Source organism: Meles meles, chromosome 18 (genome assembly GCF_922984935.1).
Source record: "Meles meles chromosome 18, mMelMel3.1 paternal haplotype, whole genome shotgun sequence".
Taxonomy (NCBI): Eukaryota; Metazoa; Chordata; class Mammalia; order Carnivora; family Mustelidae; genus Meles; species Meles meles.
Genome location: NC_060083.1, coordinates 59341336 through 59353113, shown reverse-complemented (window position 1 = coordinate 59353113; position 11778 = coordinate 59341336). Strand labels below are relative to the sequence as shown.

At 59.2% G+C, this 11778-nt stretch overlaps 2 protein-coding genes across 2 annotated transcripts; both read right to left on the bottom strand.

The window, feature by feature from the left end:
* Positions 1-34: 34 nt before the first annotated feature.
* ZACN (zinc activated ion channel) lies at positions 35-4527 on the bottom strand. The gene is made up of 9 exons (XM_045984821.1): positions 4028-4527; positions 3823-3947; positions 3632-3676; positions 3384-3490; positions 3010-3179; positions 2149-2273; positions 1807-2017; positions 1551-1700; positions 35-1124 (listed from the first exon to the last, which is right to left on the bottom strand). Exons 1-9 carry the CDS (start codon positions 4137-4139, stop codon positions 937-939), a joined length of 1233 nt encoding a protein of 410 aa, XP_045840777.1. The 5' UTR covers positions 4140-4527; the 3' UTR covers positions 35-936.
* Positions 4528-5621: 1094 nt separating this feature from the next.
* On the bottom strand, positions 5622-8143 carry GALR2 (galanin receptor 2). Its single transcript, XM_045986145.1, has 2 exons — positions 7712-8143; positions 5622-6422 (listed from the first exon to the last, which is right to left on the bottom strand). Exons 1-2 carry the CDS (start codon positions 8077-8079, stop codon positions 5627-5629), a joined length of 1164 nt encoding a protein of 387 aa, XP_045842101.1. The 5' UTR covers positions 8080-8143; the 3' UTR covers positions 5622-5626.
* Positions 8144-11778: the final 3635 nt, after the last annotated feature.

Genomic DNA, 11778 nt, shown 5'->3' with positions numbered 1-11778 from the left:
CTGGTGAGTTTGACATCCTGTGGGAGAGGGATTTTCTTCCAGCCCGTCCCCAGTCCAGAGCCCTGTCCCCGAGCCCTCGAGTCCTGGTCTGTGTTTCTTCCTGGAGCCCCCCCAGACCAGCACTCTCAGAATACCTGGGTTCCTTTCCACCTTAGGGCTCCTGACCCTGAGCCTGCATGGGCCACGTGATGGCTTCCAGACAGGAAGGGACAGAGAAGAAAGACAAAGGGCCACGGCTCCCTCATGTGTACAAGAGCAGGAGGGCAAACAGCCCACCTCCGGCCCGGGTCAGAGCTCAGGGTGGAGAATGTCTCCTCTAGCCCAGAAACGTGGATAGGGCCCAGAGGGACAGGCCACAGCGCAGCCAGAGGGCATGGAGAAAAAGCAAGCAGGATTAATCTGCTCGTGGATTGAGTGCAGAAAATGTATTCCCCGTCACCCGTGGTCCTGAAAATCCGGGATATTCTGCCTCCCCGGCACCCCCCAGGTGCTGGAGCAGGAGCGCCCTGCGCCTCCGGGGTTCCTGCACACTGCAAAAGGAGTTCTGAGAAGCTCTGGCTACCCTGCGTGGCCTGACCCAGGCCCCTGTCTCCTGGTGCCCAGTGCCCCCGGGGCCCAAGGCAGAGCAGCCGTAGTTGCAGAAATGGGGGTCACATCACTGGTACACAGCGGTAGGTGACAAGTTCAGGAGTGTCGTGGGGGTTGGGCACAAAGTGGCGGCCCCACCGACTTAGGGCAAGAACGAGCAGCTGAGTCCAGCAAAGACAGACCCTTGAGGGTGATGGGTTTATTTCACACTCTGCCTGCCTGCGATCAGAAGGAAGAACTCGGGGTAGCCTGGTATCCTCCGGGCTTAGGGGAGAGAGTCATCCTCCCTCCCCGTCTCTCCAGAGACCCTGTCATGACCCTCGCCCTGCAGCCCTGGGTCCGGCCCTGTTACAGCCTGGGCTGCCCGCCGTGGGGTATGGCCTCGCCAGGGGCTGGGTCAGACTTGCACGTCGCCCACATCCAGAATCCAATGAAGAAGAATTGGCTACACGCCACGCCCACCACATACGCCAGGAAGAAGATGCGGTCAGCGGCTTCGGCCCAGCTCCTCCTGGACCCCTTCCCCCCGGGAGCTTCTGGTGGGGCAAGAGGCAGGCAGTGCGTCAGGGCTCACCCAGCATGCTGGCCCAGAGCAGGAGGGCGAACCCCGGGGACTGTCAGCCCGTATCTCTCCCTTCCTTCGATTTACAACCGATGAATGTTGGGGTCTGGCCCATTTCAGGCCATCTGGAGCTGAAGAAGCACCCCTGTAGAGAGGCTGCGGGGGGCTTAGGGTTATCTCTGGGAGTTTGAAGTCGCCTGGGCCCTTAGGGAAGCTATCCTGGCTCCCTGCTCCATACCTGTGTCTTCAAGAACAGACACGGGAGCCAGGAGAATGAAAGCACGGAGCCCCTAACCAGCCTAGGGACCGCTGGCCTCAGCCCTTAGTGGGCAGCCTGCCAGCTCTGCTCTTGGCCTCATTCCTCCCTCTACCCCTGCTCTGGGAAGGGGTCCCTGCCCACCTTCAGGACATGGCCCTGGATGCTCCCCTCTCGGGGCTGGGCCGGGGCTGCTCTGGGCCCTGCGGTTACCCCGGGCCAGCAGCGCGGCCAGCAGCACGGTTTCCATGGTGCTGGTGAAAAGCAGCAGCAGAAGCACAGTGAAGTAGTAAACTGCGGGCGGTGGCGAGGAGGTCAGGGCCAGGCCTGCACCCCTCGTGCCCCAGGAGCTCGGCAGAGCACCCCCCCCCCCGGGCCAGGCGAGGGGGGCAAGGCTTACTGAGCAGCGGGTTGCAGGAGGAGGAGCTGGGCAGGGCCTGCACCAGGGAGGAGTGGAAGACAAGGTAGCCCAGGAGCAGGGTCACCTTGTAGGCGATGCGCTCGGTGGCCCGGAGGGGCAGCAGCCCCCCACATACGTCCGCCAGCAGCAGTGCCTCCCCAGGCACCAGCAGAGCTATGATGGCCTTCAGCGCTGTGTTCTGCAGGCGCAACTGGAAGGAAGACAGTCCGGGCTTGTGGGGGGGCGCACGGGGTCTGGGAGGCTGAAAGACGGCGCTGTGGCCTCTGACCACAAGCTTCATGCCCCCCCCCACCAGCTCTCTGTCAGCCACGCCCGACTCACCGTCACCTGGAAGCAGGGCACCAGCTGCTGGGGTGGGACCTGGGTCTTCAAGTCCCGAACGACGTATTCCCTCTTGACACTCACGATCTCGTTCACTGCGCGGGCCCGGAACTCCAGCTCTCGCACTGGAAGGAGGCAGGGGAGAGTGGGGAAGGAGGAAGGAGGTGGTCCCGGCCCCTCCCTCCTCTCTTTCTGGGAGTATGCGCCAGGGACTAGCCGGCGTCCAGGGCTGGTGGAGACTTCTGATGGTGGCTGGAGGCAGATCAGGAGGTGAACAGACTCTGTGCGCGGGCTGGGCATCCCCCCACATTCTCTCCAGCCAGGGGAAGGGCCTTCTCAGATTCAGAGGTGAATTTGCATTGTGCAACTAAATGCATTTGGCCCCACTTCTCGGAGGGGGACGTGGTCTGGAGTCCCACCAGCATATCTGCTCACACCTGCAGTGTTAGCCTCAGGGGGCGGCAGCTGTAGTATTTCCCAGGGGAGAGGGATGTGAGGCAAGGGGAGGGGTTCTGGAGCGAGCTGGACGTCACCGGTGGGTCTGGGGGCTAGTTACTGGGTGGCTGCAGCAGCCTCGGGCTCTGGGCTTGACATGAGCAGCCCAGCCGCTGAGGGCAGCTGCCGTGGGGGGGCCGCAGCCCGGAGCAGGGGAGAGCTGGGAGGGGGCCACTGTTTGGGAGGTGCACAGGAGAAGTGTGCTGTCTGCTCTAGGATCGCTCCAGCTCCCCTGCGCCTAGGGTGGACCGCTGTGAACACAGGCCGGCTGCCCCCATGTCAGATGTCCGCTGGAGGCCAGAGGCTTCCCCTCCTCTTCCCTCCCCTCCCCTCCCCGCCACCCCCCAGCTCCTGTCCCGTCAGCACCAGTGTTGCTGAGAGCATAGAAGCTGAGGTTGCAGTCGCTCTGGTCCCTGGGGAAGTGGAGGAGTTCAAAGTCACAGTTGGTCTCCGTGGTGAGGGCCAAATACAGGTCGACATGGCCGTCAGGGTCCACTTGGGCCCGCGGGCTCTGGTCCTGCCAGTCCACCCAAAGCCTGTTCGTGGGGGGAGATAGTGCAGCTGGAGGCTCGGCCATTACTCAGAAGGGGGAGGTAGGGGAGACCCCAGCCTGGCCCAGTGGCCCTCTCCTGCCATCCCAGTTCCAGGAGGTGAGGGGGACAGAGGCAGAGGGGTGTGCCTGTGGTCTGTGGGCCACCAGGGAGGGGGCGTCCTGGCATGAGAACTCTCGCCTCACTTACGCCTCCTGAATAGTGAGTCCCGGAGTCCAGAGTGAGTCCCAGGGCAGCGTGACCGCATGCTGTGGGTGGACACTTGTGTTCCAGGCCAAGCGAGTGTCCAGCCAGGACTGGGGACATAAAGAAGCCACTAAGCCTCCCGCTCCCATATATATACAAGCCACTTGGCTTGGCTTTGATGAAGACCGGTACTTCGGAGCTGGACAAAGAAGGTTCTCCCATCCCACCTTCCCTGCCCCCGGGGAACTCACCAGCCGAAGCAGCAGCGTGGAGGACACTGTGTACCTCAGGATGTCCTGAGGGAGGGGGCAGTGTGTCACCCGGGGGTCAGCGCTATGGGACAAGAGAAAGCAGGACCCCCCACCACTGGCTGGGGCTGTCCTGGCCCATCCCCAGCTCAGCACCTGGGCCCTGCTTCCCTCCATGGCCAGAGGACACTTACCACGTTAAATACATTGGACACGAACACTTGCACATCCACGAGCAGGGGTGCACTCCCATTGTTTGGAATCTGGATGGTTTCCTGAACCTCCTGGGGCCAGTTGAAGTCGAAGAAGGATGGCCAGGCTGAAGGAGGTCAAGGTCATTTGGGTGGGTCCCCTGGGATCCAAATCCCAAAGCTTAAGGACTTTACACTCTCCACCTACCAATTGTTGGTGAGCGAAAGCCATGCCCCTGGACCAAGGGCCCCTGGGAGCTGAGCCTAAGGAAGGCCGAATGGAGCAGCAGGAGCTGCAAGGCCATGGTCAGTGGCTGCATGGAAGGCTGAATGGAGCCTCAGAGCCCAAACTGCAGCCTCAGTTCCAGCTGCTTCTCTGGGGGACTGGACACTTAGGGGCAGGTGCTCTGTGCAAGGCTCTGGGCCCTTGGAGCTGGCGTCCCACCCCAGGGTTCCGCAAACACCTGAAGACAAAGCACAGGACCCAGCCCTGCCCACCCTGCACCTGCCTAGGCTTCCCTGCTCCGCTCCATTTCCACCACCTGGAATCTGCCCCTTTCAAAGACTGCCAAGAGGACCGGGCAGGCACAGATTCCATCCCTCCAACACACACACACACACACACACACACACACACACACACACCCCTTTCCCCAGCTCAGTCCTGATCTGGGCAGATGCCACGGGGCTTCCTGTGTTTCTGTAGCGGGTCCCTACCTGATTAAATAGTCAAGCCTTGCCCAAGTGTCCTGCTCTCAACATCGTGAGGTCTGTATGCCTTTGAGAGTTTTCCTGCCTCCCCTGAAACACTGAACTGATTTCATGTAAAAAGTCTTGAAAGGCTCAAGAACTCCAGGAGTGGGGCAAACTTAGGGCAGGGTAGAAGCTAGCTCAGGAGCAGAGCCTTGTAGCATTCCGGCTCTAGCCTAGCGGTGACTTAGAACTGCTCCTGGGGGCCCTGGAGGAGGACTGGTGGGGGAGGGGGCTACTTTCCTGGCCCTTTGGAAATGTAGACCTGACCCCACACAGCTGAAGCGAGAGAAGGAAACCTTAAGGGTGAAAGTGGTTGGGCACAGATTGGGCTGGGGACACTCAGAAGGGGCCCCAGAGAGCTGAGAGCAGGGAAGGAACAGCCACTTGCTGGCACATCAGTGTTCCTGGGAACACACAGTGTCTGCGCCTGGCCATCAACCCACTTATTGGGGCACTTAAACACTCCTCCTGCCTTTGTCTCATGCATAGGTGGCTACTGGTTCCGTGATCTACAAATACCCTGCGTGCGGGCGACGGACGGGGTGGCTCAGTGGGTTAAGCCTCTGCCTTCAGCTCCGTCCTGGGATCAGCCCCACATTGGGCTCTTTGCTCAGCAGGGAGCCTGCTTCTTCCTCTCTGCCTGCTGCTCTGCCTACTTGTGATCTCTCAAATCTTTTTTAAAAAAGAAAGTGAAAAACAAAAACAGGAGAATAACAAATACTGGGTGCCTCGGGATGGCCACAGCAGAGGTCCTGGGTCGTCCTGCTTTTCCCCTTCTCAGGGATTTCTACCGGGGACCTTCACCAGGCTGTCTTCCGTGCGGGCCACCCTCCTTCCCCGTGGATCAGCAAGGCACCGTGCACCCTTCCAACCGGAGCTCCCCTGTGAAGTCCCAAAGGCTTCAGACCACAGGGCCTCATAAGAGATGCCAAGACACAGCTCCTGACTGCATGGGGAAAGTTTTTCGTATTTTATTAACAGATGAAATTCCCTCCCCATCCCCCGACCTCTCACTCCAATCCTTTTAACACCAAAGCGTACTCGCTAAATGTCCTCAGGTCGTATTAACTGTCGGGATGCCGCTGGGGGCATTTCGGTCCCTCCAGGACAGGCCGGGTACCAGGCTCAAGGCCGGGCTGCTGAGAGTCGCCAGCACAGGGGCGGAGGTCCCGGCTGCCTCGCTCACGTGCGTCAGGTCCGTGGACTCGCGCTCCAGCACGCTGCTGCCGCGGGTGCCCGGCGCCGCGATGCACACACGGCCCGAGGCTCTACGCGGGGCCCGGCGCAGCAGACCCGCGCAGATCTTGCGGAAGCCCTTGCGGAAGTGCTTGGAGACCAGCGCGTAGACGATGGGGTTCACACAGGAGTTGGCGTAGGAGACCAGGTGCGAGAGGATGCGCAGCGCGTAGGTGGCGGGCGTAAGCGGGAAGCGGCCGAACCACACACACAGGATAAGCGCGTGGTGGGGCATCCAACAGAGGCAGAAGAGCGCAGCCACGATGATGATCATGCGCGTCACCTTGCGCTTGGCGCGCCGGGCGCTGGAGCCGGCGGCCACCGGGTCAACGGCGCGCCACAGGTAGCGCAGGGTGCGCGCGTAGGTCAGGCCGAGCACCAGCATGGGCAGCAGGTAGCTGAAGACGAAGGTGCAGAGGTCCATGGCGCGGCGGCGCGGCGCGCTCCACGCCGGGTGGCACACAGTCAGGTTGGCCAACTGCGACTGGCGGTAGTAACTCAGGTAGGGCCCGGAGAAGAGCAGCGACAGCCCCCAGATGAGCCCGATGGCAGCCAGCGCGTTGCGAGGCGTGCGCAGCTCGCGGGAGTGCAGCGGATAGCGGATGGCCAGATACCTGTGGGTCGGGCCAGGAAGGGACACGGGTCAACAGGTGGATTCGCGGGGGTAGGGCCGCACCCTTACACCTCGAAGCCCCCGCCCTCTCTCGAGGAAGGTCCCTAGCGCGCACGGTCGCACCGCACTCCCGGGAGCTGCTTTGACACGGGGGGCGGCACCAGGCAGCAGGAACGACGACGCGAGCATGCAGGCCACTCATCTGCTCCATGACCACAGTCACACTCCACCCGGGAAGGCACCCCAAGGCTGAACCGGCCTCGGAGCTCCGGGGAGGCTGCGATTATCCACCAGTGACGGTGCCCGGAGACTTAGGTCCCAGGCGCCTTGAGGCTGTAGCGGACAGCCTGGAGGCATCTCCAGGTACCGCGAGGGAATTCCTTAGAGAAGTCGCCGCTCTGTGGCTCCCACCAGCGCTCTCGGAACCGACACACTCCGCGCTCAGTGGGACTGGGGGGGTACGTGGGGAAGGTGGCCTCACCTCGCTGCCTGTCCAGGGGAGGTCAGGAGGACGTGGGGGTAGAAGGGGCTGGGGAGATACTGGAGTCAGTCCCAGATTCCCTCCCCAGGAATCATGCAGGTGTCCTTCCAAGCTCCAACGGGGACGATAAAGGAGACCCTCTGGACCTCCCCTCTCTCTTGGCCTGAAGGTGGGGGGCAAGAGGGGAGTGGGGGTCTGGGACCCTCGGGCGTGTTCGCTTGAACTTTGGCATGGGCTCCCATGAAGGACCCAAATTCCGCAATCCGAACCAGAGACGGCTGCGCCGAGCCGCGAGCAAACCGTGGACTGGGTGGAGGCTAGCGAGGTCTCGGAGGCGCCTGAGTTTGGCGCCAGGAGACAGACCGTTGGCTCCACGCACACGATTACAGGAAGGGAGACTCTGAACGAGTCGCTTCTGAACTCGATCTCATCTGTAAATTGGACACAGTAATCCCTCCCGTCCCAGCTTCACAGGGGCACCGGGCTCAAGCGAGACCAAGCACGCAAAACCGCAATGTGCCCGGAGACGCCGCGCTTGCCCGGGCGCCGGCGGCGCTGGAGAGCCGAGGTCTGCAGCGTGGAGCCGCGAGGGCGCACCTAACAGAGGGACACCGCAGTCCCCTATTTCTTATTCTTCTCTTTCCTTCTCCACTCCCGCTTGTCTTTGACTCTCTCCCGGCCCCTTTGCCTTCTTCGTGTCCTTTTCTACTCTCTGCGGCTGAGCCTTGAGTCCCGCTCTCTTCTCCAGCCCCCACCTGGGGGCCTGACCGCCCCCTCCCGCCCCCCGGGCCGCCGGGGCGCTCGCTCACCTGTCCAGGGAGACCGCGGCCAGCGTGAAGCTGCTGGCGTACATGGTGAGGAAGATGAGGAAGTGCACGGCTTTGCAGAGCAGCGAGCCGAACACCCAGCCGTCCAGGGTGTAGATGGTGGCCTGGAAGGGCACGCAGCACACGATGAAACACAGGTCGGCCACGCCCAGGTTGAGGATGAACAGGTTGGTGGTGCTCACCGCCTGGCCGCCGCGCAGCAGCACGGCCAGCACCAGCGCGTTGCCCACGGTGCCCACCAAGAAGATGAGCGCAAACAGCATGGGCACGATAACGGCCTCGGGCTGCCAGCTGTCCCTGCCGCCCGCCTCACTCGCGTCCTCGGCCCCGGGGCCACCCGAGCCATTCATGGCGCCCCCGACCCCGAGGCTGCCCGGGCTCCTGGCGCCGTCTGAGTTCTGGCGAGCGCGCGGCTCCCGCGGCTCCAGCCGCTGCAGCGCCCCGCGCGAGTCGCCGGATCTGCGGGCGGAGCGAGTCTCTCCCTCCCGGCTGGGGCGGGAGGTGGGGGTGCGCCGGGGTCAGGGGGAGGAGCGAGCAGCCGGAGGGGTGGGATGGGCCCCGCAACAGGCGGCCGCGCGGGGGGGGAAGGGCTGTGCGGTGGCCCACGCCGGGGACGGGGGACGCGCTGGTGCCTGCTCCTCCGCCCGCCCGCGTTGTCCACGCGCTCCAGCCCCCGGAGCCGGTCTGTGCTGCGCTGCTGAGCGGCGAACCGACCTCCGGGCTGAACGCGGGAGCGGCGGAGACACCCACCCCTGGGGCCTGAGTGTGCGCCGCGGAGCCGGCAGCGCCCGCCTGGGACCACGCAGCCCTCTCCCGCAGCCTGGCCGGCGCGCGGGGCCTCCCGGGGCTGGCTTGGGGGGGGGGGGCCCTACGGGGTGGCGGGCAGGTGACAAGGGACGCAGGTGGACCGAGGAGCCGCGGCTTCCCACAGCAGGCGAAGGGGACGGCACTGCCGCGTGCCGCGCGCCCCTTCTGTGTGTCAGTCTCTGCCCTTGGCGCTGGGCCTCAGTACTGTGGGATCATAGTCCCTCCCGGGAGGGCTCTGGTGAGCATGGAACGAGATGTGTGGCCTGAAGCCAGTTAGCTGAATTTCACTCAGTGAATCAAATTCCTGTCTCCTTGCCCGAGTCAGATATCCAAAAAGGGAAAACATGAAGGAAATACACGACAGCAGAGTTCCCTCGCCAGGAGCATTTTCCGGCATGGCCATGAGGGTGTTTAGATTGCAATAAAACAAATAATTGTTTCTAATTTTGACATATTAAGCATCCAGCCCTTGCGACTCGGAATCATTGCTGTTTCTGTAGAATGACCCACATCCCCCCTCCGTGTTCACCTCTGAAAATCACCACTTGCTGCCACTGTAGCTTGATCTCGCCTTTGCCCTTCCCTGCCCTGTTCATTGGGTCCCCGTGTGGAACATTCCTGTTCCTCTCCACCACCTACCCCCAACCCCAGGATTTCAGCTCTGAAGCCCTACTTTTCCTCCATTGGGCAAGGAACTCTTTTTATTATTTTTTCTAAGATTATTTATTTACTTATTTGACAGAGAGAGAGATCACAAGTAGGCAGAGAAGCAGGCAGAGAGAGGGGGAGCAGAGAGAGAGGGGGAAGCAGGCACCCCACTGAGCAGAGAGCCCGATGATGCCGATGATGCCGATGATGCCGGGCTTGATCCCAGGACCCTGAGATCATGACCTGAGCGGAAGGCAGAGGCTTTAACCCACTGAGCCACCCAGGCACCCCTGGGCAGGGAACTCTTATCCACACCCCTGCCCTGCCAGACTGGTCACCAAATAGAAAGACAACAGCAGTTCATAAGTATGAGACGCTTGCCATTCATTTATTCAGACAGCATTCATTAAGCACCTACCCCTTTCCAGACATTGTTCTGGGTCCTTAGCCTATATCCGTGAGCTCTAGAAAGATCAAGGCCCTCCGTGAACTTCCTTTCAGCAGAGGAGACAGACAATAAGCATAACTCAAGGAAGTGATTAACCTATTACAAATCGATGCGTACTTGCAGGAAAAACAGATGAGGGTACGGGAACTAGGAGTACCATGGTGGTGGAGATGGTGCAGTTTAAAACTTGGTAGCCCGGGTAGCTCAGTGGGTTGAGCATCTGACATTTGATTTCAGCTCTCAGGTCTTGATCTCAGGATGGTGAGTTCAAGCCCCACGCTGGGCTCCATGTTGTGCAAAGAGCCTACTAAAAATAAATAAAATAAAATAAGGTGGCCAGGCAGACCTCATTAGGAAGGTGATATTTGAACAAAGACTTGAAGGAGAGGAGGGACCTAGAGTAGCAGAATTCTCCAGGAAGAACATTTCAGACAGAGCGGTCCGTGCAAAGATCCCAAAGCAGGACTGTGCCTATGTCCCTACATAAGGAAGTTCCTATGGCTTGAGTTGATGAATAAGAAAGAGATTGGCAGGAGAGGAGGGGACAGACATGATATGTAGGGCTTTTTTCATTCCAAGGAACAAGGCTTCTAGTCTGAGTGAAATAAGGAGCCGAGTTTTGACTAGAGGACTAAAACCACCTGACTTGAAAATCTTTAGTGAATGGGGCGCCTGGGTGGCTCAGTGGGTTAAGCCGCTGCCTTCGGCTCAGGTCATGATCTCAGGGTCCTGGGATCGAGCCCCGCATCAGACTCTCTGCTTTGCAGGGAGCCTGCTTCCTCCTCTCTCTCTCTCTGCCTGCCTCTCTGCCTACTTGTGATCTCTCTCTGTGTGTCAAATAAATAAAAATAAAATCTTTAAAAAAAAAAAAAAAGAAAATCTTTAGTGAAATATAATCCCCATACCACACAATTTACCAATTAAGCGGTGCATTTAGTTTTTAATATATTCATAAATTATGTAGCCACCACAACAATCAACTTCAGAATGTTCTTCCCCAAAGAAACTCGGGCCCTTTAGCCACAGATCTCCAATCTCGACCCCCACCCCAAGCCCCAGGCAACCACTTTCTGTCTCTATGGATTTGCCTATTCTGGACATTTCATATATTTTATTTTCATAAGATTTTATTTCATTGGGCGCCTGGGTCGCTCAGTGGGTTAAGCCTCTGCCTTCGGCTCAGGTCATGATCTCAGGGTCCTGGGATCGAGCCCTACATTGGGCTCTCTGCTCAGCAGGGAGCCTGCTTCCTCCTCTCTGTCTCTGCCTGCCTCTCTGCCTACTTGTGATCTCTATCTGTCAAATAATAAATAAAAAAAATTTTTTTTAAAGATTTTATTTATTTGACAGAGAGATCACAAGTAGGCAGAGAGGCAGGCAGAGAGAGGAGGAAGCAGGCTCCCTGCAGAGCAGAGAGCCCCATGCGGGGCTCGATCCCAGGACCCTGAGATCATGACCTGAGCCGAAGGCAGTGGCTTAATCCACTGAGCCACCCAGGCGCCCCAAATAAAATATTTTTTAAAAAAAGATTGTAGGGGCGCCTGGGTGGCTCAGTGGGTTGAACCTTTGCCTTCGGCTCGAGTCATGATCTCAGGGTCCTGGGATCGAGCCCCGCGTCGGGCTCTCTGCTTGGCAGGGAGCCTGCTTCCTCCTCTCTCTCTCTGCCTGCCTCTCTGCCTACTTGTGATCTCTCTCTGTCAAATAAATAAATAAAATCTTTAAAAAAAAAGATTGTGTTTCATTTTTAAGAGTTTATTTACTTATTTAAATAATCTCTACACCATGGGGCTCAAACCCATGACCCTGAGACCAAAAGTCAGATGCTCTACCAACTGAGCCACCCAGGTGCCCCTGGACATTTTGTATAAATGGAATCACACAATATGTGGTCTTCTGAATCACCTTTATTCACTTAGCATAATATTTTCAAGATTCATATGCTTTGTAGCATGTATTAGTACTTCATTGATTTTTTTGTTTGTTTGTTTGTTTGTTTTTAAAGATTTATTTATTTGACAGATAGAGATTACAAGTAGGCAGAGAGGCAGGCAGAGAGAGAGGAGGAAGCAGGCTCCCAGCTAAGCAGAGAGCCCGATGCGGGGCTCGATCCCAGGACCCTGGGATCATGACCTGAGCTGAAGGCAGA

Bases quoted from the DNA above. Each gene is read 5' to 3' on its own strand.
- GALR2 (XM_045986145.1), bottom strand. From the start codon at position 8,079: ATGAATGGCTCGGGTGGCCCCGGGGCCGAGGACGCGAGTGAGGCGGGC. The intron at 6,423-7,711 runs GTGAGCGAGCGC...CCCGACCCACAG, and splicing joins GCCGCGGTCTCCCTGGACAG to GTATCTGGCCATCCGCTATC.
- ZACN (XM_045984821.1), bottom strand. From the start codon at position 4,139: ATGCAGCCACTGACCATGGCCTTGCAGCTCCTGCTGCTCCATTCGGCC. The intron at 3,677-3,822 runs GTAAGTGTCCTC...CCCCTCCCTCAG, and splicing joins TGTCCAATGTATTTAACGTG to GACATCCTGAGGTACACAGT. The intron at 2,274-3,009 runs GTGCTGACGGGA...GCCTCCTTCCAG, and splicing joins CTATGCTCTCAGCAACACTG to TGCGAGAGCTGGAGTTCCGG.